The 23932-nt window shown below is 35.8% G+C and overlaps 3 protein-coding genes across 6 annotated transcripts in view; 1 reads left to right on the forward strand and 2 right to left on the reverse strand.

Moving 5' to 3' along the window:
- LOC123773237 (arylsulfatase B) overlaps positions 1-160 on the reverse strand; it is a 27508-nt gene extending 27348 nt beyond the window's left edge. The window contains exon 1 of the mRNA XM_069318023.1: positions 65-160. The gene's annotated coding sequence lies outside the window, so the exon portion shown is untranslated. The remainder of the gene's footprint in view (positions 1-64) is intronic.
- Positions 1-10410, forward strand: part of LOC123773376 (mitochondrial genome maintenance exonuclease 1) — a 10539-nt gene extending 129 nt beyond the window's left edge. For 2 of the 4 annotated variants that reach the window (XM_045767089.2, XM_069318020.1), the window contains exons 2-5: positions 787-2008; positions 6164-6377; positions 6819-6957; positions 8159-10410. In XM_045767089.2, the coding sequence (XP_045623045.2) occupies positions 793-2008; positions 6164-6377; positions 6819-6957; positions 8159-8329 (1740 nt within the window). In that variant the 5' untranslated portion in view covers positions 787-792 and the 3' untranslated portion in view covers positions 8330-10410. Of the gene's footprint in view, positions 1-53; positions 320-786; positions 2009-6163; positions 6378-6818; positions 6958-8158 lie in introns of those variants that run through there. The other 2 variants (XM_045767090.2, XM_045767091.2) reach the window with 2 other exon arrangements.
- Positions 10411-10472: 62 nt separating this feature from the next.
- Positions 10473-23932, reverse strand: part of MED16 (mediator complex subunit 16) — a 37473-nt gene continuing 24013 nt past the window's right edge. The window contains exons 15-17 of the mRNA XM_045767092.2: positions 19907-20016; positions 16049-16197; positions 10473-14818 (exon numbers count right to left, since the gene is read on the reverse strand). Coding sequence (XP_045623048.1) covers positions 14692-14818; positions 16049-16197; positions 19907-20016 — 386 coding nt within the window. The 3' untranslated portion in view covers positions 10473-14691. The remainder of the gene's footprint in view (positions 14819-16048; positions 16198-19906; positions 20017-23932) is intronic.

Genomic DNA, 23932 nt, shown 5'->3' on the forward strand with positions numbered 1-23932 from the left:
TGTTTCTTCTGTATAATGTGTGCAGTCATCGGCAGGACAAACCCTTCATGCAAACTGCACCTACTTTCAAGAAGAAGAAGAAGTAGTGTAGTTTGTGTCAAGGGTTTCATCTTCTCGGTGACTGAGTGGTGGTGTGGGTGACGCTTAGACAAGGTTTAATTAAACGATGTAAATTTGGATCGACAGGGTGCATACTGATTAAGTTTCGTTGTCTCCCTTAACACTGCTACAACAGATTCATAAACAAAAAGTGTTATAGGATTTTGATGGCATGTTGACAAACTAGGAAAATACATTAATAACCAACAGATCCAATCAGGTGGGGATTCCTGGTTCACCATGACCCCATTATATCTAAAAATATCTTTTTTTTTTATCTGAATTATTCTAAGCTTTGCCCAAATGCTTTGTGTATTAGTGGCTTTATTTAACATGCAATGCTTGTACCTTCAAATATACCTCAGTATTATTTCTTATTTATGCATATTTTATTAATAAAATAATATTACTACTGTTGTTATTAAACACCCAGGCATACAAAAAAAAATACCATCTGCTGTACATTTCAATTCATAATACAGTAATAAAGATTTTACCATGGCTGATTCAAAACCCAAATCACTCACTACAAAAAAAAAAGTTTTGGAAGGGTAATCTGGTAGTAAAACTTATACTGTAGAGGGAAAGATCTATTTATATGGTCATCAGAAGTTTTGTTGTGCAACTGTATAGTACTATAATAAGATTATATAAAGATTGTCTTTACTGACAAACTTCTATTTCCAGGCTATCATGTTGCTGCGGAGCTTCAAGAGTTCAACAACTTGGTCTGTCTTCCAGTTTGTGGTAAACGGTTCCAAACCCAAGATTAATAAGAGGCCTTGTAGTTCAGGAATCCCTTTTGAAGAGCTCACAGAGCAAGCTACAGTTACTGAAAATGACACCAGTCAAAGCAATATTTCCAATGATTCAGAGTTGTGGCATTTATTAGGTAGATCATCAGAATTTGATGATCAGGAGCAAAATAAAGATACAGAGCTTTCAAGTATACAAACTTTAAGATACACAAATAAGGTGCTTTTTGGCCCTCTTCTAGGAAAATCTGCCCAAAGGAAGAGCTGGGTAAAACAAGAGGAACAGGGTAATAATGAAGTAAAATACAAGAGAAAAAGTGTGCATTTAACAAATAAGGAAAACTCAGAAGTTAAGCCCCTTATATATAATTTTGGAAACTCTCATCACCTTGGCATTTTTCCTGATAGTTCCAAGCTGTCAAATGAACGAAATATATCTAAAGTTAAAATAGAATTTAAGACGTCTAAGCATGCTTATAACTCTGATGAGAACAGCAGCACTAGTAAATATAATGGTTTTGACAGTATTATTAAAAGAACAGCTGTTACAAAAATTCCACAGCATCTGAAAAGTTATAATAGAACCCAAGGAAAATCCAAATCTCAAAAAATTATAGTTAATTCTTGGATAAATGACAAAGAACAGACCTTTGGGACTTTTTCTCGTACGACTGAAATTTTGTGCAATGAAAATGAAAAAAAATTCAATATTACAGAAAATACCTTAAAGAAGCCCACAACAAATACCATTGGTAAAACTCAAGAAAGCAATGTGAAAGAGGAAAGACCAGACCAAAAGTCATTCATTGCTAAACTTAAGGAAAAAAATAATAATCCTTATTTTATTATGATTGATAATTCCAAGTTTGCAGCCGTCCCAAGCTCTTTGGATCTGAAAAGGATTGAAAATTTTCCACTGGTCAGTGACTCATCGGTCACTTATGCTATGCAAGACATGCCTGTCTCTGACACACCTCTAGGGAAAGAAAGTATTGTTTCAATTGGGATATTTGATGATGGCTACCATAAACTTCCTAGTGTTAGAAAAATACTAGAACAAACTATGCCTCAGAGTAATAAGATAATGTTAGAGAAATGGAAGGCAAAAATGATCAGAGAACTTGGAGAAGAGGGCTTTCAACAATATCAGAAAGGTGAGTACTGATTACTGGAAAAAGCATTTACCTATGTATTACAATAAAACATGCTTTAGTATGTATCCAGAGTTGTAATTATTATTCATCTCTTCTTTATATAAACCAAGTCATCTATCTAGTTGAACATTCAGGTAAGTACAGTACTGTATTTTGTAAAGAAATAAAAGATTGCCATTTGTGAAAGGTAAAAACAAAAAGAAATACTGAATACACTACAATATATTTAAAAAAGAAATATACTGTTGAATATTCAATAGTTCAATAATTTTTGGGCACTCTGGGATGTAATAGCACACTGAGAAAGAAGACTTGGTTCAATTCCTAGACAAAGTGGAATGATTGGGTACCGTTCACCCCTTTGCACCCAGCAGCAGTTGGGAGCCTGGATGTAATAAACTGATTGGAGTATTCTGTCATGGGGGAAAATATGGCGATAAGTAACCTAATGGGTTTTAGTACTTGGCATAAGGCCTAAATCTCAATTTGGTACTATATAAACAATGATGTACATATAAAAAACATTCTTGTGTAGCTTAACCACTGTGATGCGCCACATTTATTATGACATTCTGGCTGTGGACCGAAAATAAAGTTTGTCGGAAACAGGATTTGTTTTTTGGTACTATTAATTAGCACCCAGGAAGCACAAAAAGCCAAATACAGTCTTTATCTCTTGCAGTTTAGTCATAGTTGCCTGGAGAAGTTGCATTTTTTGGGCAAAAATTAGGAGATTTGCTGCATGGGAATAATTTTGATGACCTATTTTCAATGTTTCTCACTTTATTTATTTAGTTTTTTGCTCTAATAAGTTGTATCAATGTGTCAAAGATGGTGTTTATTATGTATAACTTTGAAATTATACATATATACAGATATATGTGCATAAATATATGCACACCATGTATTTATTCAACTAATTATATATATTGAGCAGTCTCCGTGGTGTAGTGGTAAGACACTCGCCTGGCGTTCCGCGAGCGCTATGTCATGGGTTCGTATCCTGGCCGGGGAGGATTTACTAGGCGCAATTCCTTAACTGTAGCCTCTGTTAAACGCAACAGTAAAATGTGTACTTGGATGAAAAAACGATTCTTCGCGGCAGGGGATCGTATTCCATGGACCATAGGATTAAGGACTTGCCCGAAACGCTACGCGTACTAGTGGCTGTACAAGAATGTAACAACTCTTGTATATATCTCAAAAAAAAAAAAAAATATATACTGTGTGTATATATATATATACAGTATATATATATATATATATATATATATATATATATATATATATATATATATATATATATATATATATATATATATATATATATATATATATATATATGTCGTACCTAGTAGCCAGAATGCACTTCTCGGCCTACTATGCAAGGCCCGATTTGCCTAATAAGCCAAGTTTTCATGAATTAATTGTTTTTCGACTACCTAACCTACCTAACCTAACCAAACCTAACTTTTTTGGCTACCTAACCTAACCTAACCTATAAAGATAGGTTAGGTTTGGTTAGGCAGGGTTGGTTAGGTTCGGTCATATATCTACGTTAATTTTAACTCCAATAAAAAAAAATTGACCTCATACATAATGAAATGGGTAGCTTTATCATTTCATAAGAAAAAAATTAGAGAAAATATATTAATTCAGTAAAACTTGGCTTATTAGGCAAATTGGGCCTTGCATAGTAGGCTGAGAAGTGTGTTCTGGCTACTAGGTACGACATATATATATATATATATAATATATATATATATATATATATTATTAAATATGACCGAAAAAGTAAGATTAATAATTCTAACACGAATTTTCTCAATCTTTCGTACATTATGCTTCACTGTTGGAGGTAAATCAAAAATCACTTCTCCAAAATTCATTTTTATTTCTAGTCTGACGCGACACGGGCGCGTTTCGTAAAACTTATTACATTTTCAAAGACTTCACAAATACACAACTGATTGGAACTTGCGTTTCCCTGATTTTATATCTACATTTGAGTGAGGTGGGAAGGGTGATGTGGCATTACATTTGAGTGAGGTGGGAAGGATGATGTGGCATTAACACAAGACAGAACACTAGAGGATATTAATAGGGTATTAAAAGTATCAACACAAGACAGAACAGAAACAATGGGTATTGAATAGAAGTGTTTGTAGAAAGCCTATTGGTCCATATTTCTTGATGCTTCTATATTGGAGCGGAGTCTTGAGGTGGGTAGAATATAGTTGTGCAATAATTGGCTGTTGATTGCTGGTGTTGACTTCTTGATGTGTAGTGCCTCGCAAACGTCAAGCCGCCTGCTATCGCTGTATCTATCGATGATTTCTGTGTTGTTTACTAGGATTTCTCTGGCGATGGTTTGGTTATGGGAAGAGATTATATGTTCCTTAATGGAGCCCTGTTGTTTATGCATCGTTAAACGCCTAGAAAGAGATGTTGTTGTCTTGCCTATATACTGGGTTTTTTGGAGCTTACAGTCCCCAAGTGGGCATTTGAAGGCATAGACGACGTTAGTCTCTTTTAAAGCGTTCTGTTTCGTGTCTGGAGAGTTTCTCATGAGTAGGCTGGCCGTTTTTCTGGTTTTATAGTAAATCGTCATGACGATTTACTATAAAACCAGAAAAACGGCCAGCCTACTCATGAGAAACTCTCCAGACACGAAACAGAACGCTTTAAAAGAGACTAACGTCGTCTATGCCTTCAAATGCCCACTTGGGGACTGTAAGCTCCAAAAAACCCAGTATATAGGCAAGACAACAACATCTCTTTCTAGGCGTTTAACGATGCATAAACAACAGGGCTCCATTAAGGAACATATAATCTCTTCCCATAACCAAACCATCGCCAGAGAAATCCTAGTAAACAACACAGAAATCATCGATAGATACAGCGATAGCAGGCGGCTTGACGTTTGCGAGGCACTACACATCAAGAAGTCAACACCAGCAATCAACAGCCAATTATTGCACAACTATATTCTACCCACCTCAAGACTCCGCTCCAATATAGAAGCATCAAGAAATATGGACCAATAGGCTTTCTACAAACACTTCTATTCAATACCCATTGTTTCTGTTCTGTCTTGTGTTGATACTTTTAATACCCTATTAATATCCTCTAGTGTTCTGTCTTGTGTTAATGCCACATCATCCTTCCCACCTCACTCAAATGTAATGCCACATCACCCTTCCCACCTCACTCAAATGTAGATATAAAATCAGGGAAACGCAAGTTCCAATCAGTTGTGTATTTGTGAAGTCTTTGAAAATGTAATAAGTTTTACGAAACGCGCCCGTGTCGCGTCAGACTAGAAATAAAAATGAATTTTGGAGAAGTGATTTTTGATTTACCTCCAACAGTGAAGCATAATGTACGAAAGATTGAGAAAATTCGTGTTAGAATTATTAATCTTACTTTTTCGGTCATATTTAATAATATATGTCTACAGGAAAGACTGCTACCAAAATATACTAATATATATATATATATATATATATATATATATATATATATATATATATATATATATATATATATATATATTATATATATATATATATATATATATATATATATATATATATATATATATTATATATTATATATATATATATATATATATATATATATATATATATATAATATATATATATATATATATATATATATATATATAATATATATATATATATATATATATATATATATATATATATATATATATATATATATATATATATATATATATATATATATTTATTTTGGTAGCAGTCTTTCCTGTAGCCTTTTGAGATTCTTTCATACCAGAAACCAAGACCAGAATTTGGTCCTCTCTAAAAGGTGAGGGAAGCTTGAAGCTTCCTCTTTTTTTTTCTCTTTATAAGCACGTGTCCTGTGTGTCTGTTTTGTCCTTGCAGGCAAAACATTATCTACAAATAAAGCCTATTCTTATCTTCATTATTTCTCTACACCATTGTCAGGACTTTGTGCTCTCAGACAATTGTTTTATGGCAATTTGCTGAATTTTATAACATTTCTATTGCAACAGCTCATTCATTACATCTCATTTTCATTTTCACATTATTAGTGTAACAAGTTTATACTGTATTGTACTTGATTTAAACAAATATCCATGTTTTATAGGTTTGTTAGACCGTGGAATGTTACTTCATGGTTGTATACAGTCAGAACTTAGTGGTGTTACACCACTCACTGAAGATATGCCATCTTTAGGAGGTCTTTGGACAAGTCTCAAGCAAGTTTTGCCAAATGTGTCAGATGTAAATGTGTTGGAGAGTCGCTTGATCCACCCACATCTCCACTACCAGGGATCTGTGGACTGTGTTGGCTTCTACAGGTATAGTCATTCAAGTTGTAATGCATGTTTGTTGAATGTGTTCTCATATTCTGGAAGAAAGTAACCAATTAATTGCTACTTACATTTATAATATAAACCTTCATTGATACAACCCCTTAGGCAAATTTATATTAAACTGCTTGATAGTGTACAGGACAGTATTTACATTGTTAAGGCAAAAACAAACAAAATCTTCACAAGAAAAATTAGGCTGTGAACCAACTCCAGCACAAATAGCAGGCAAGGGAGGTTGCAGGACCCATTGTTTCCAAGAGAGTTACTGTCCGAAGCCTCCAACAGTCTGAGTTATCGTAGTCTCACGTACATTGTTTAAAACAGGTTTAGGAAGAAAATAAAAAAGTAATAATTAAAGATAGAAAAATTTAATTCTTAATTGTCTTGTTTAAACTGAAGGCTGATCATTAATTTAATATTTTTCAGAGGAACACCAATGCTCATTGAATGGAAGACTGCTAGCAAACCAAAACTCTCCTTAAAATCAATGTTTGATGACCCCCTTCAAGTTGTAGCTTACTTGGGAGCTCTCAACTTTGATACTAATTATAAACTCCCTTATAATGTAAGTGAACATTTCTCTTAATAGTTTCTTATTATAGAAGGACCATAATTTTTTTTAAGTTCATATCAATATTGTGAAAAAACACAAAAAGATAATAATTTGTGAAATATTGGAAGATTAGGCATAGAATGGGATACTATGAGTAATGAATGAAAATAATAAGTAAGAGGGATAAAGAAAGAGAGTAAGCATCCTGCAGATAACACCGTGCTGTACATGAAAGTGAGTGTTGTTGTTGAAAGTGAAACATAAGTGTTGAATATAGAAATCTAGATACATGACATAGAAATATATGAGAGGCAAGTGCGTGGGTTGTAGGATGGTCAATACTGCTTGGAGTGACATTTGATTTTATTGCCGACAGATGGCAGTATGTACAGAGTAAATTAACAAATCCATAAGGGCCGTGATGAGGGTTCGAACCTACATCCGATATAATCCCAGACGCACCTCTGGGATTATCCTGGACGTAGGTTCGAACCCTCATCACGTCCCTTGTAGATTTGTTCATTTGATGCATCATGCTATTGTGATTTGTGTGTGTACAGAGTAAATTTGCCAATTTTATAGGCCAATGGACTTTGTTGAATATTACACAATGTACAAATACTCTTTCTTGGCAAGAGAATATCATAGCTTGTATTGAACAGCTGTTCTTAGGGTGACCAGAGTAATTTTCTGCAGCAAAAGGATTAATCTCAAGCAACGTAATGCATCACTATTGTTTTAAAATAATAATAATTTTATTTAAAAACTATTAAAAAATTATACAGAACAGTATAATACAGTAGTTTATTAATTATTACAGATTATGTATATTTAACCCTTGGGCTGCATGCCTAGTATTCCCTAACAACCCCATAGCGTGAGAAAAAATTTAACAAATTTTCCTTTTAATATTGTTAAAATGCATTCCCTGATCATGGCGGAAAAAAATTAAATGACATTCTGTCCTTTTGCCACGATGGAGCGAGGAAAGCTGCCAATTTACAGGCGTTGACAAAGCAGCCACCATGCAGTGGTCTGCCCCAGCCCTGCCAATGGGTAGGAGTTGCTGTGTACATGTATGTATGTATGGATATACAGTACAGGTATATTAGATTTGATGGTGGAATTTGAGCCTACGCCAAACACCAAAGTTGGGAGGCTATTTAGAGATTAAGATTATACACATAATAATTTTAAATCTTTAATTTTCCAGGTGGATTCTGCTTTGCTGGTTGTGGCATATGATACAGGATTGCCAGCTCATACCCATTTTCTTAGTAAAGATCAGTGTGAACACTACTGGAAAATGTGGTGCTCCAGACTTGCTCAGTTTTGGAGACAAATAGAACTTCAAGGATCTAATATGAAGAGGAGAGAGGAGTAATATTATTACACCATAAAGTTATTAGATAATCTTTATCTATAAAAGAGAATGTCTGTCTATTTATCTGTTTTGAACTAGCCTCACCAAACTTTGCAGGGTGATTGGTCTTTGTCTGGGAATAGTCATGGGGGGGGGGGGGAGTTAAGGGTCAAGCCCCATGTTCTCTTTCATATGGCAAATCATACTAATTTCTTATACAATAAATTGTACTGCAGTGATATATTTGGATGTCAGAATATTTTAACAATTATAAAACTATAGTCACTAAGGATTTCTAAGTTCATTGAAGTAAAACACTACAATTGAATCGTGTGTACCCATCTAAATTCACCACCACCGTACTACCTGTATTATTATTATTATTTGTTCATATTTTACCAAGTATTATAGTACATTATAACATTTCAATGTTTTACTATACATTATAATAAGCATGAATTACTAAATATATATACTGTATATATATATAATTTATATTTATATATATATATATATATATATATATATATATATATATATATATATATAAACCTAGAAGGGGTACCACCTCTGGTGCAAGTGTAGGGACCCATAGCCTCGGAGAAGAAAATAAAGAGTACTCAGAGAAGACCTTGTGGATCCTCACTGAACACTTTGATATTTTCTTCTCCTACCACCCATATTCTTTTGTTAAGTGTGTATATTTATCTAATTTTATTTGAAAATGTCATTACACAAAAAAAAGTTACAATATTGATTACATGCAGGGTACAAGGCTGCTCGTCACAAGTTGAACAGCTCCTCCAGCTTCTCAGATGGCGGGCAGGAACCGTGGATGCAGTGAGCATTTCCTCTCTGGATTGCCACACTAAGGCGCTGAAAAAGAAAACTGGCAGCTCTAGGGTCTCTAGTTGTTTCGATTAGCTTAGACCCCAACTCCTTCAAAAAGCTAGCAGCACTTTTACCCCAGGCACCAAGTGTCTCTGAGGCAACGGGGACAAAATTGTAGTGGTGCTCAAGGTCTCTGTATTTACGTGACTTGGCCGCTTCCCGGTGATTGGCAGCTCCTCCTGCTTGTGTAGCACTGAAGTCAACATAGGTATTGGCTAAAGTTGAAATGCAAGTGTAGTCCCACACCAACTGTCTACCATTCTTCCAGGGGTTCACCGTAATTCCGTCTGGGCGACCGACAGGCTCATCAGAGTTGCTGGACATTAGGTAACGGGGCTCTCTCTCTGCTGGACAACCGGCTGTGGTAAGGCTTCTCTTAATAATTACCAAGCAAGTATTGCGTCAGCCAGAAAAATGATAGGATGGATTACGAGAACCTTCAAGTCCAGAGATCCCATCACAATGGTTGTACTCTTCTAATCACTTGTGTTGTCCCGTCTTGAGTACTGCTCAGTACTCACTTGCCCCTTCAGAGCAGGAGAGATTGCTGAAATTGAGGGAATACAGAGAACATATACGGCACGCATAGACGAGATAAAGCACCTAAATTATTGGGATCGTCTCAAAGCTCTCCAAATGTACTCACTAGAAAGGAGACGAGAGAGATATCAAATAATATACACATGGAAAATACTGGAGGGACAGGTCCCAAATCTGCACAGTAAAATAACAACGTACTGGAGTGAACGACATGGAAGAAAATGCAGAATAGAGGTGCTGTGGACACAATCAGAGAACACTGTATGAACATCAGAGGTCCACGGTTGTTCAACATCCTACCAGCGAGCATCAGAAATATTACAAGAACAACCGTGGACATCTTCAAGAGGAAACTAGATTGTTTCCTTCAAGGAGTGCCGGACCAACCGGGCTGTGGTGGGTATGTGGGCCTGCGGGCCGCTCCAAGCAACAGTCTGGTGGACCAAACTCTCACAAGTCAAGTCTGGCCTCGGGCTGGGCTTGGGGAGTAGAACAACTCCCAGAACCCCATCAACCAGGTATCAACCAGAATGTTCGGTAATACGTTTATTGCTTGTGATATGTGTCTATGTATGTACTAACACGATGTACTGAATGGTGTGAGAATAGCTTGAGCTACCTCATCCCTTTGTGTGTATTTTACCTCAATAAACTTATTTCAGTTTCAATTATACCTTTAGTAATGCAACTTCATTGACATCAGGTTATATTACAAAGATAGGAAACTGCTAAAGCATCTTATGGAATTATTTATTCATAATAAAAATGTATTGTTAACATCTAGAACACACAAAAGATAAATCTATATTTACAAGAGAGATGTAAGATACTTGTTAGAGAATGCCATAGTCTGACAATTACAATAAAACATTAACTACAGTATTTCAGGATAAATGTAAATGTAATTAATGTTTTGGGAGCTAAAATGGTTTAAGGTTACACAAAAACCTAAAAGGCTGGATACCACCACTCCTTATGTAGCTCTCGAGCAGCATTCCTTATCTTATTCTTCTCAACACGCTTAACTTAAAACTTGACATACATAGATTACTCATTTGTTCACTCACAGTAGATATTTAAACAGCAGCAGCTTCAAGCACTTTTCTATTTATTCTAATTTCATATACATAGGTCCTTCTTTTTCCACCACAATTATTTTAGTGGATATTGTAATTACATGGGAAGCTAGTCAACTTTTCAAATATTTAATAGCACTGTTGCATGGTTGACATGAACTATACTAGTCACTACTGTACAGTAGTAATTGGTATTAATCTATAAATTTTCAGTAGTTTTATTCATTCATATTCTGGAAGTCACCAGATTCCTACCTGCATCTGCCTAGTACTTCAAATCAATACTTTTTGATGATGGCGCTACCTTCATCTATTAGAGCTCTGATCTCAACACGACACTGTTGTTATTAAAGAAGTCTAGTAAATCCATGAATGGATGACTTAACAGACTGGCTCAGACTTAATACACAAATCATTTAATTCTCAAAAGTAAGTATTTATTAACTAAAAAGATTTTTGAATTAAATAAACACAGAACTCTACTATAATAATGGAAAAGTAACTATGCTACAATTAATCCTGAACCATGGACTAATAGCAGCTCACCATCATAACTGGAGATAAATGATCCAACTTGACAGACAAGATGTGTAGTTCACTATCATAAGTTGGAACCGAGTTTTAAGTATGTAATGGTCCAGGATAGACAAAATATCACCATCTCAAATCTTTAAGTGTGGGTTTAATGTTTGTTTATTACAACCGTGGTATTGCAACTTATCCTTCGCTGATCTAAAAATTAACTAAATATTTTGATTCCATCCAATCAAAGGAGACAATCCTCAGGTGTTATGTCAGGCATATCTAACACTACAACCAAGACTATTTATATTTTTAGAACAAAAATGCTTCTCTTTTCCTCCCCTCTGTACCTACTGTGTTAAAATAGTGATAAACAGAGAAAATTATTTGTGATATGATGGATGAAAAAATGGGGAACTCGGTATTGGTGTATTGGGTGGGTGCATGGTTGGGTGTAGATGGTTGTGGATCACTGATACAACAAGAAGGATTTAAAGAATGAGAAGGCAAGTGTGGGATATGGGGTGTGTTAGTTGTGGGATGGTTTAGGACTTGGCAGCCTAACTAGTGATGAAATTTTGGGCTTGGGCCAACATATTCAACAAACTGTATTGTGGAACCCAAAATTAATCATATGACACAAATGATGTCAAGTCAATGTGATGAAGTTTTCTCAATATACTGCAAAGAAATAAAAACAATAACTGTTGTAGACTGGATTACAAAATTTTTATACCAGCCATACATGCTATTTTGCTCGAACTTGTATGCTTTAAGTTTCATGTCATTATGATGAGGAATTCTCAAGATGTTGAATGACAAGCTCTTGTAAGAAAAGCAAAGCAAAAGATAAAGCTATATTGTATTCTTATCGAGACTACCTTATAAACACTCAAATTTTGTAAACAAAAGACTTGGTAAATAAAGCCAATATCAAAACATATATCTAGCACATGAATGAGTACAGAAAAAATGGATGTTTGTGACCTGCAATTTATGTGATATAGAACTAGGTTATGTAGATTCGGGTAAATTACGGTCTAAGCACTTGCATATAAAGACTCAAATTTTAGTGATATTACGTGGGTTAAGAACAAATTAACGCAGATAATAGACTAATTCTTTGGTTTAACATTTGGTTCTCAAATGCATTGGGATTCTGCACACACTACAGTAGTGTATTTTACAAACATTTTGGTTATATTCTTGCATCTTTGGACAACCCAAGAATTCTGGACTTCATTGTGTAGTGTATTTGTGGCTGGAAATAGGATGGAGCATTAAATATTAAATACTAATGTTAAAATAGGTGTTTTATTGAAGAGTGGAAAAAATAACTTTTAGAAGTCTCTGAAACCTAGCCTTATTTGACCCCTAGAACTAAATTAGATTTTGCAGGAACATAATTCATATGCAAAATAATGGATGCCTGTCCTCTAAAAGATCGGCCATTATGCAGGCCCTTTACTCTTGTTCTAGCACCAAGCTAATATATTAAATTAATGTGAAGCAGCAATTGGAAGCCTATCAACCTTCCCCTTTTGGCAACATTCCACAAGCGAATGGGCACATAATCTGTCTAAAATACTGTACATCTTATACAAAATTACATTTATCTACAATATTACAAAATAATGTACACTACTCTGTATATAGATATATACGTACACTAATATATAATTCATAAAACAAGAGTAATGCACTCACAAGACGTGAAAATCAAAGGAGCTATATAATAAATCATAAAGCAAAAAATAGAGCAGCATTGAAAAGATGACATTAATACTCATTTAAGTTATATTGTATAACAGTGTAACTTAAATGATAGTAATAATTACATATAGGTTTCTTTTAGTTGTGTGAATGTTGTGTTCAGATATGAATAATTGTACTTCAAAACATGATAACTGGAGATAAATGATCCAACTTGACGGACAAGATGTGTAGTTCATCATACTGACGTGAACCTTTGCAGATACAATAAAACATTACTGAAACTACAGTATAAAGAAATTCTACAATCATATCACCTGCTTATAATGGCAAACTAATCTAATATTATTTATGTACAAATATTATAAACTAAAGTTAATATTATGTTATAAACTGAAAAAAGTTACATATAACTTAAAATGTGTATACTATCACATGACATTTTAAGGTGGACAAATCATATAAAAAGTTCTTGCAAGACCAGCATCTCACGAGCAAAGAGTTAGGTCAGTCTGGAATAAAGACTACCTAATGCCAAGTTGGTACCCTGCTTCCTATAATCATGCCTATCATTAAGGCTTTTGTTTAACCACAAACTTTCAATATATTATCACCTACTTAATAGGAAAATGAGTAAGTATTGCACTCGCACATCTGGCTACATCGACATCTCACAAAACCGTACATTCTAAGGAATCTTGAAAGTATATTAATTTTCACTTAATGAGAGAAGCTTTATTCTAGCATGTTTTGTTTTATTTATTTATTTATGGTGATGTTAAATTTATCATTTGTTTAATACAGTTAAGATAAACTAATAGCAGTTTAACTGAACAGTTCAAGTTACATTAGTTCCTAACCCTAAACTTGCAGTGTAACAATCCTGGATATGTAATATAATTTTAAAGTCAAGGAAACTGCTTTACCCTTTTTTTATTGTGAAACAATTACATTATGTGTCTATACAGTATACCTAGGTCATACAAGTATTTGTATGTCTGATACCATACTATTGTGTTAAGGAGGAATGTATAAGTTTATCTCTCAGAATGTTTGGTAATATGTTTATTGCTTGTGATGTGTATCTATGTATGTATTAACACGATGTACTGAACGGGGTGAGAATAGCTCGAGCTACCTCATCCCTTTGTGTGTATTTTACCTCAATAAACTTATTTCAATTTCAATTACATTATGAATTCTCTTAATAAAGGTTACCATAAAAAACTAAACCTTTCTTAACACAATGCTTATGACATTCTATGTTGGAAAACTTGACTAACTTAAGAAAAATAACATATACCCAATGAGAAAATAAACTGGAAGAATGCGGAGATTTGAACCAGCATTCTAGTGAATATATCATGCCAGTGTGATTACAAGATATACCTAATGTTCATATAAGTAATATTGCTTTTTCCAGCTCAATGTCATCTGTAATATATCAGGCTTAAAGTATGTCTTTATTCTCAATATACAGTACCAGCAAAAGATTATGAAACTTTGAAACAAAGTAATGTCTAGGACTCTTCTTTAGAAAATGTGGAAATATCAAACAGGATCTAATAAAAAACTTGGCCATATTCTAAACCTCGTCTTATACCTATTTTACACTAAGCATCACATTCCAAAAACTTCCATTTAGGCAGCTTTGGATGGGGCGACAGGAGGCTGTGCCCAATGGCCAGAACATATACAGTTGGAGGCCCACTGTTGGTCCCACACACTCGCAGAATTTCCCCACCAACTGGCTCGCACACTACAACATCTGTAAGTAACAATTCTATTATAGCATTTAAAAATATAATTATATATATATAATAGGGGTACCACCTCTGGTGCAATTGTAGGGACCCACAGCCTCGAAGAAGAAAATAAAGAGTATTCAGAGAAGACCTTGTGGATTCTCACTGAACACTTTAATCTTTTCTTCTCCTAAAAAACACCCCCATTATTTTGTTATATATTTTATTTTATTTTATTGCATTGCAATGCTACAGTTTACAGAGAACACACACATATATATAACAATCAGTGTTCAAAGACCTCGTCAAGCTCCTCGGAGGTTGGGTGCGTACCCAGGATACAGCACGCATTTACCCTCTGAACTGCGACACCGAGGTGCTGGATTAGATATTTTTGTATACTGTACAGTATGTCTCGTACTTACAAAATTTAACAAAATTAACAAAGAACTTTTTCTGAATACTTTGTGTAACAAATAAAATATAGATAAAAAAAATTATACTAAAACTGTACAGTACAGTACTGTACTTATCACATCATCACATCACAGCATAGAAACAAGAATACTCACAGTTAAAGCAGTGAACCACAGGAAAGCCAATTCGAGCAGCAAGACCAGACCAAATTGCTAAAACTCCTTTACTATAATGTGTGCCTGCTGTGACTGAGGCAACTACAATCCTTGACCAAGGTGGTAAGCATTAGAAATAAATCCAAAGCCAAGATTTGCAGGATCGAAAACAGCTCAAATTCCCCTTCCCCCCCTCCTCCCCACAAAAGAAAAACAGAAGGAAGTCGCAAAGCAAAAATCACCTCAAATACAACAAGACTTGTGCCACTCAGTCTCTGAGCAGGCCAAGTGCTGACCGTTGAGTTGTTTGCCTGTTTTGGCTAATAGTTTGATTGTTTGGGTTCCCTAATATTTTATCTTTGAGATGTGTATTTTGTAATACAGTATTGTTAAAATTTCTAGGCAGTTTATCACAGAAGTAAGTTGATCTTTGAACTCCACTTGCTCCCACATTCTTTTAAATTGGCAACAAATTGGTTCTTGCTCTTAGTGGGCCGAGATTGTCACATGAGCCTAATGTTCTTTGGAAGAACCAGAACTTGGTTTATGCAAAGTTCTGGTTCATCATTGGCTTTGGAACTTGCTGTTAGAGCAGCAAATTCCAGGCAGTTACTGAGGCATCCAGTTTGGAGCTTAATACACTTTATTAGTTCACAATATATAGTAGTTTTAATATCTTACCGTGTACAGTTGAATTTTGCCTCTTGAGGTGCAATATAATGGTAATGAAGAGGGTCCAACATCTGCAATGGAGGTAGTGCTCCTTCCAATATACGAGGCTGCACACCAGCATTACTCATGCTGCTGGTCTCCCCTTGACCAAACTCATACTGAAAAAAGGCAAGTAATTATTCAAGAAGGTATTTGCATATTGATATTTATCCAACATGAAATGTTAAAGTACTAGTATTGAAAAGTATATTGAAAATCAAAACAGTCTATATTTTTGTCAAAACATACCCTTGTTAGTCAACTACATTACAGTAAAGAAACAGTACTTATTAGTAACTTTCTATATCAATTTTGCACTGTACATGTTAATGTAGATGTGGAGATGTGGAAAATTATGTAAGTTAGGACAATGAACCCAAAGGGCAATAAACCATGCCTGGGCTGGTCAAAAGGTACCCAGCAGTGTCTCTGGCACACTGCCAGTGAACATCTCCAGTTTGGAAAGAACCAGGAGCAACAACCGAATCAGAGGGAAGAGATAAAGAACCTCCTATTAACCCCAGTTCTGTCGAAAGGTACCCACCACTCTACCCAATGCTCTCTTCTGCCATGTGAGGGATTCTAATCATCCCATTGATTGGTCTTCCTCCAAAATAATCTTTCCTGCCTCTACTCTACACAGACGCCGTCTTGTAGAATCGGCTCTTATACACAATGTACCCAACATGAACTTGAGTCCTGGCTTTGTTGCTGTGGACTCTTCCCTTTCACAGTATATACTCAAATGCTCTAATCTTTCTAACAAATGTGACTTAACATAAGCTTACCCCTTCCATTTATCTTTCTTTTTCTCTTTCCTTTTCTTTCTCTCTTCTCCCTTTTTTCTGTGCATTGTCTTCTCCTACGCTCCCTTGCTATCCTCTTCTTATTCCTATTACTATCTCCTTCGGTAGTTATAATAGGAGGTGCCTCGTATGGGCCAATAGGCCTTCTGCAGTTCTCATTATTACTACTATCCCCTGCACCTTACTTTCCTCCTCAGCTCTCTCTTGCCTATTTATTGCCTGTCCCTACCTGTCCTCATCACAATCGACTTGAGAATGGTCCAGGACGGACCGAAACGTCGTCGTCCCTTCAACTTCTAGTGTGTGGTCTGGTCAACATACTTCAGCCACGTTATTGTGACTCATCGCCTGCGTACCCACCACAAGAACTTCACAATTGGAAAATGGAGTCACATAAATTGGAAGCTTCCAGTTCCATGCCAGTGTGAATAGGTCCAACTCAGGGCAACTGAATGTTTCACAAAGTCAATTGAAGGATGCTTTGTTGATGATCCACTCAATGGTGATGGGGCAAAAATGAGCAAGACTTTGCCAGGATACTGGGCAAACCTTGAATGTGAACCGCATGATGAGCCAAACCCAGAAAATCCTGAAAGTGAGGTACTGTGCAGAGTTCAGTCCAACTAAGGAAGAGACCAAAGTGGGGGTTAGGAAGGTGACAGACTCAAACCCCCAAAAGCCTGAAGAGGCAGCTAGTGATGTAAGAGCCGACCATGGGCAAACAGGGCCCAACCCTGACAGTCCTGGAAGTGTCAAAATTGGTGGAAACAGTATAATGGCTGAAGCCAAACTCTTCTTGCCAAAAAGTTTCAGGACTGCAGGCAAAGCAGAGCTGCTGGAGGCAGGAAAAAAGCAGCAGACTGGGTATCCCAAACTAAACCCAATCAAGTCCGAACCTAGGATAGAGCTAACTGCGACTTTTGTCAATTTGCTAGGAACCTGAACCTGGCAAGCTGAGAAAAGTACCAGATTCCTGGCTAGCCAAAGTGAGGGCTGGTTAGGAGCACAAACCAGCCAGTCATCAAGACAGGTCATCACAATTACCCGAGCTCATCTGGTAAAACTCCAAGAAGCCAGATTCACGCCGAAGGATAGAACCTTGAAGTGGTAAGCCTGATGCCCCATAAGAAACCTTAACTAGTTCTTAAAAATTCAGGTGCACAGGAATATGCCAATAAGCATCCTTGAGGTTCAGGGACATCATCCAGGAATCCACTTGCAACACCAGGCAAACCCGAGTTAAAAAGTGGTCATGTGGAAGGTCAGACAGGGAATGAAGCTGTTTAATCCCAAGAGGTCAAGAATGTACTGTAGGTCCACCAAGTTCTGCTTTGGAGACCAGAAACAACCAGAACACTTATCGACGAGAGGTTAAATTGACCATGTCCGAGTCCAACCACATCACAATGACTGCTCAAAGCTAAAGGGGAGGACTTTTGACCCAACACCCCTAAACCTAAAAGGGGAGGAGGGGTGGACCATCTCCTACAGAGGTTTTGGGAAACAATCCAGAAAGCTCATGAATCATGGGACCAGGAACTGACTAAACAGGCCAGATGTTGTTGCGGTGGGGGGGGGGGGGGGGGGAGATCGTCAAAGAAGCGAACTGCAAAAGGGTTGTTGCAAAGACCCCTGGAGCAGAGGCACCCATTTGTGATGCATAAGAATAACACTAACTAGAAGGTGCCTCAGCTGGAGGAAGCACAAGGATTTGGGAATCTGACTCCACCAGAGGCCTACCCAACCAACAGCTGGCGAAGCCCCAACCCCAGACGACAGGGGAGTTCTGCATTTGAGGACAGCAGCAACAGAACTGAAACCAAGATGATGTGGAAGCCAAAAGCTCCCACCTGTTGGTGGCCAGCCGTAACTAGGGTTTTTTGACCTAATTTCAGAGTGAATCATTAGTGGAGTCATTTGGCTGTTTTAGTGATTTGCTTTCTTCAAACCTTGCAGTTGTTTGTATTGCTTCACTTACTTTCTAGAGGTTTTCTCAGTGAGGGTGATCGTAACAATCCTCTGCATCCTGTATCTCTGTGAGGGGGGCCAGGTTCTGGCTTTGGTCCCTGGTAAGCCATACAAGACTTCTAAGGCCGATATAAATCAGTAAGGGGGAGTTATCTCGTTGAGCTAGCTTTAGGATACACATATGAAAAAAATACCCACTTACCTGTGATATATAACTACTTTTATGTAGTCTACTATATTGTATGTCATGGTTAAACTCTGATTTAATGTAAGTTTTTAAAATAGTACATGTGAGAAATATGGATATGGTACAGTAAAAATTATTAAGTTATTCATTACAATTAAGTTCATTACAGCAAAACATTTAAGGTAAGCAAACTGCACAGTTTGTGCAATTTATCATAAAATAGAGTAGAAATTGTTTGCCAAGTTTGAAAGATTTTAAAACCTAAATACTCTGGAAAATGAAGTAGCCATGACTTATTTTAATATCACTTAAACAAATTGAACTGTCCTATCCATATCTGGATGAGTTGTAGAGTTGTTCTCCACCTTAATATTATGCCCTGGCTCTCTGTTCATGTTTCTTCCATTCTACTTTATCTCCTGCAGTTACTAGAAGGCAATCATAATTTAGTTTTATTCATTCTAACCTTTCTGTTAACTTCGTGAAATTAGCATGCAGAACTATTTCACAAGATGTTGCATGTGGTTCTTCAAGAATATTTTTAACATACGAAGGTGCTTCAAATGTTTGGGTTGGATTCTACATGCAGCTGTGCCCATTAGGAGGGCAGCTCCCAAAGGCAATAAAGCATGAAAGATATATCAAGACACAGTCCATCTTAGTTAAAATGATTCATAAATCAAGAAGACACGTGTTGAGAAATAAATTGTCTTAAGTAATGGTCACAAGCATTGTTCATTAGCTCATTCAAGCCTTATGTTACATTATAAAAGCAATCAGAAAAGTTGGTACAAAAGATGAAATTAGTAATGATATTTTCTAGCTTGCAGAATGAAGATACCATCATTTTGTTCCTTCAGTTCTTACCTGAAGTGGCGTTGGTGCCGATGATGTCAAGTCTGCCAGAACCCCTCGTGCAGGAACATGCAGGGGCAACTCACGACACACCACTTGAGTCTCCAATAACACACATTCATCTGAAAAATGTGGCAGTATAAAGAATAATAATAATGTTCATACAATACTTGCATAGTATCTACAGTTATGCAGAGTAAATTTAACCTGTGCATTATATTTAACCCAATTACTTAACAGCAATAATCAACTTGTTAAATGCTTCACATAAACAAAACAGATGAGGGCCAGCATGCACAGGAAGAGAAAATCAATACATTCTAAGCAAGTGAGCAATTCTGAAAATACAGTATCACATTTTTGTTGAATAATTAGAAGCGTGATGTGTGAGAGAGAGAGAGAGAGTGGAGACTAATCAAATAGTTATGGATTAGTCACCCTTCTGTTAATCAAACAGAAGGGTGAACAAAAATTTAAAGTGTCTTCACTACCTGAGAAAAGCAAAAGGGCAACTACTATATCATGTAAAGTTATTCAACGAACCACATCTGAATTTTTTGGTGAGAAATATTCACACAAGTGGAAATTCAATATTCAAGTAATGATGCTACTGCATCTATAACCAACATTTATAATATTACACGTACATAATATTCAAATTGAAAGTACAAAATAAATGTGTTATGAATGCTTACATTTAAGATTTGTATCCAGATCTTCAATGTTGTATTACCCACAGGTTCATTTTCAAGAACTTGCAATGTCATAATTTTTACATATATAATTGTTATAATAAATTCACGTGTTTTTACATAAGCTTCATTAAAATTCTTAAGCAAATGCAGTCTCAATACAGTAATAAATGAAAGCATCTATACATAATAGCTCCTTAAAATTTAACAGCTTCATTTAATATTCGTTAATATTTCAACTAATGTACAGTATTTTTTTTTTTTTTTTTTTTTTTTTACAAGATTTTCCTTTAGTTTTAGTTTTCGGCCTCTTGCACATCTTCTGTGTGTTCAACTTTGATACTTTCTTCAGTAGATGCAATATCTGGGTTCACAAAGAGGAACACCATGTTGCTCTCCGGCCTCACTATATCGGCAGACTTTGGAGTAGGCATACTACACTCATAGCAGGCACTTGCCCGAGATGTGTCGATAGTTGGACGGGCCTTCGTCCGCAAGGGAGCAGGAGATTCCTCGAGCTCTTCTATTTCAGATAGATTTTCTGACGATTTGCTTTTTATAATATCTGCTTCATCAATATGCATGGACAATGGTGTCTCTTGTTGCTTCACTAGCTGCTTCTTTACACTTGTAGGTTCAACAACTGCAGCATTTTCCTCATCTTTGAGTAATCTATCCCTTTCATCATCACTATCTTTTCCAGCATCTTCATCTTTGTCTTTATTATCTAGAAGTTGATCATCTTTCTTGTCCTCAGATGAGCTGTCCTCATCCTGAGAACTACTGTCTTCACTCGTGCTGCCACTCTCTTCATTTCCATTATCCTCATTATCTTCTGCATGAACTTCACATTCTGCCTTATTTCTATTTGATTCTTCTGTATCTATTGAAACAATGAAGTCATTCAAAAATTCCCCAGATTCAGTTAGTTTTCGTCTCTCGCTCAGTGATGCAGTGGACTTCTGAAGGCTCTCTCTTGACTTTTCAAGACTTTCTTTCTCGGCTTTCTCATTACATATTACCTTTTCAATACTTTCACTGGAATTTTGTGATTTATCTGTGAGCAAACTGAGACGCTCTTTTCCATCACCTTCTTCAATTTGTACAAAAGGTTGTACAGCACTTGCCTTGGTGGGATATGAAGGACTTTCATGAACATTCAGAGAAAGTGCTTGCTGAGATTTTCCTTTATCTCTGAAGCATGGTAAAATAATTGCCCACAGCAATAGCCAAAGAAACGAAACAAAGAGCCAATAATAATGATACCACCCTTCTCCGTGTGCTATTTGTACTGTCAAATCCCCATGTACCATTACAGGCAGCAATATAAAAATATACAATGCAAAAAATGAAGATACAAACACTGGGTATATGACACCGAGAAGCAACACCACCAGAAGGCGGAAATCATTCCTGGTCCACTTCTTTGAATTTATTATTGGCTTAGACATTGTAATGCAGTGGATTCAAACGAGTCCTTGAAAAAAAACTGTTTTTTTTTAACATCAACCTTTACTTCATATTTTATATGAGAAGTAATCAATAAAAGTGATTTTTATGTATTACATTTATAAAGATACTGGACACACACTTCTGACCAGTTATGTTATATTAACTTTTCTACCACAATGAATTTATAATTGAACCAGAATAAGCAGCCATTTATATCCAACCACACAACTTATAATGCACACAATGATGAGTATATGCTTGACTATGCACTAACACAACCAAGTTTGAGTGAATTCTAACCGTCAGTGGTGTTACATCCTGTCCAGATGTGTGATAATACTGGGCTCGTGAAGCTGTACAGGAAGCTAATGTGATAAGCTGTGGCTACACCCTTAACACAATAGTATATACAACTCAGTGGAGAATTAACCTGTAGTTTTATAAAGAAGAATAGGGATATATAAATCTTATTTATACGCATACGATGAACAAGATTTACAACTTTTATTTAAAATTATATATTCTATATACCTATACTGTATATGAATCAATGCAAATCAATTTTTGTTAAGCATTTAAAGTGCAGAGGATGCTAGTAAACAATATTTTACAACATTTAATGTCAAACAAGTGAATACAAGTAATATTTTTGTCAGGCTCATCAGCAAGAACAAATGCAAACTAATACTGTATTAATCATTAAGATTCTGAACATTTTCTTGGAAAGAAAATGTTCAAAGCACACATCATTAATAAGAAGCAACAATTTTACAAATATTTTGAAGCTTTTCAGAAGCAACAAATATATAATGTTAATGAAATGTGAAAATCAAATTAGGATAATGATTTTTTGGGGTTTGTTCACTAATCATAAGTTTATCTTTAATCTTATCTTTATCTTTCTTTATCTTTCTTATCTTTAATCTTTAATCTTCTGAAGAATGGCTTCATCAACGCCAGAATCTTTGAGTATGTTGGTAATGTCAGAAAATTTCTGTTGAATATACACTTGTTTCTCAAGAGATGACATGTAAGGCAATGCTTGGGGAACTGACTTTTTATCTTCTACCTGCACTTTCTCTGAAGTAGTGCTATTGATTGACGAAGATGAATTATCCCTTACAAGTTTATTATGAGATGATTTCCATCCAGCATTGCGATACTGGGAACCTTTCCTATTGAATTTGCTTTGGATGTATGAGTCTGGAAGCTCTCCCTGCTCTGTGTTACTCTCAACTTCTGATGTATTTTCTTGCTGTATATTGCTGGATCTTCTGCTGCTTTCTAATGAAGCTCTTTTGAGACTTTCAACTGAGGGTCTTCGGAGACTCTCTACCGAGGTTCTCCTTGAATTATCTGATGATTTCCGAGATGCGTCAAAAGATTCAGCCATTGTTAAGCAAAAACTTTGATTGTGAATGAGCCTTGTATTAGATATTGTATTTTTTACACAAATTCCAATTACTTTTTCATAAATTGTTATTTATTTTTTCTTTTTCTTCTTCTTCTTCTTCTTCTATCTTGTCAATTTTTTCTCTATCTTCATCCTCTTCTTCAATGCTCTCCCAGTTCTTTGTTTCTTCTAAACTGCAAGATTCAAGACTAGTAGTTGAGTCCACTCTCACTAGTGTTAGGTATTTATCAAAGGCTTTAAAAGGAGGAAGACCTAGAAATGAATCTTGCTTGGATAACTGTCTTTCTAGGGGATGTGTTTTGTTATTTATTTCTGTTTCTGGGTTAGGTAATGACAATGGAGTTGACTGAGGCTTGCCATGTAATTCTTCCCGTATTTCCTCAAATGTTTGCACAGAAGCTTGAGTACTGGAAACTGAAGCATTTACACTTGGAGATTTTGCCTCTGTAAAAGCAGGAAAAGAATCTTCCTTGCTTGTAT

Source organism: Procambarus clarkii, chromosome 89 (genome assembly GCF_040958095.1).
Source record: "Procambarus clarkii isolate CNS0578487 chromosome 89, FALCON_Pclarkii_2.0, whole genome shotgun sequence".
In the NCBI taxonomy this organism is placed as follows: Eukaryota; Metazoa; Arthropoda; class Malacostraca; order Decapoda; family Cambaridae; genus Procambarus; species Procambarus clarkii.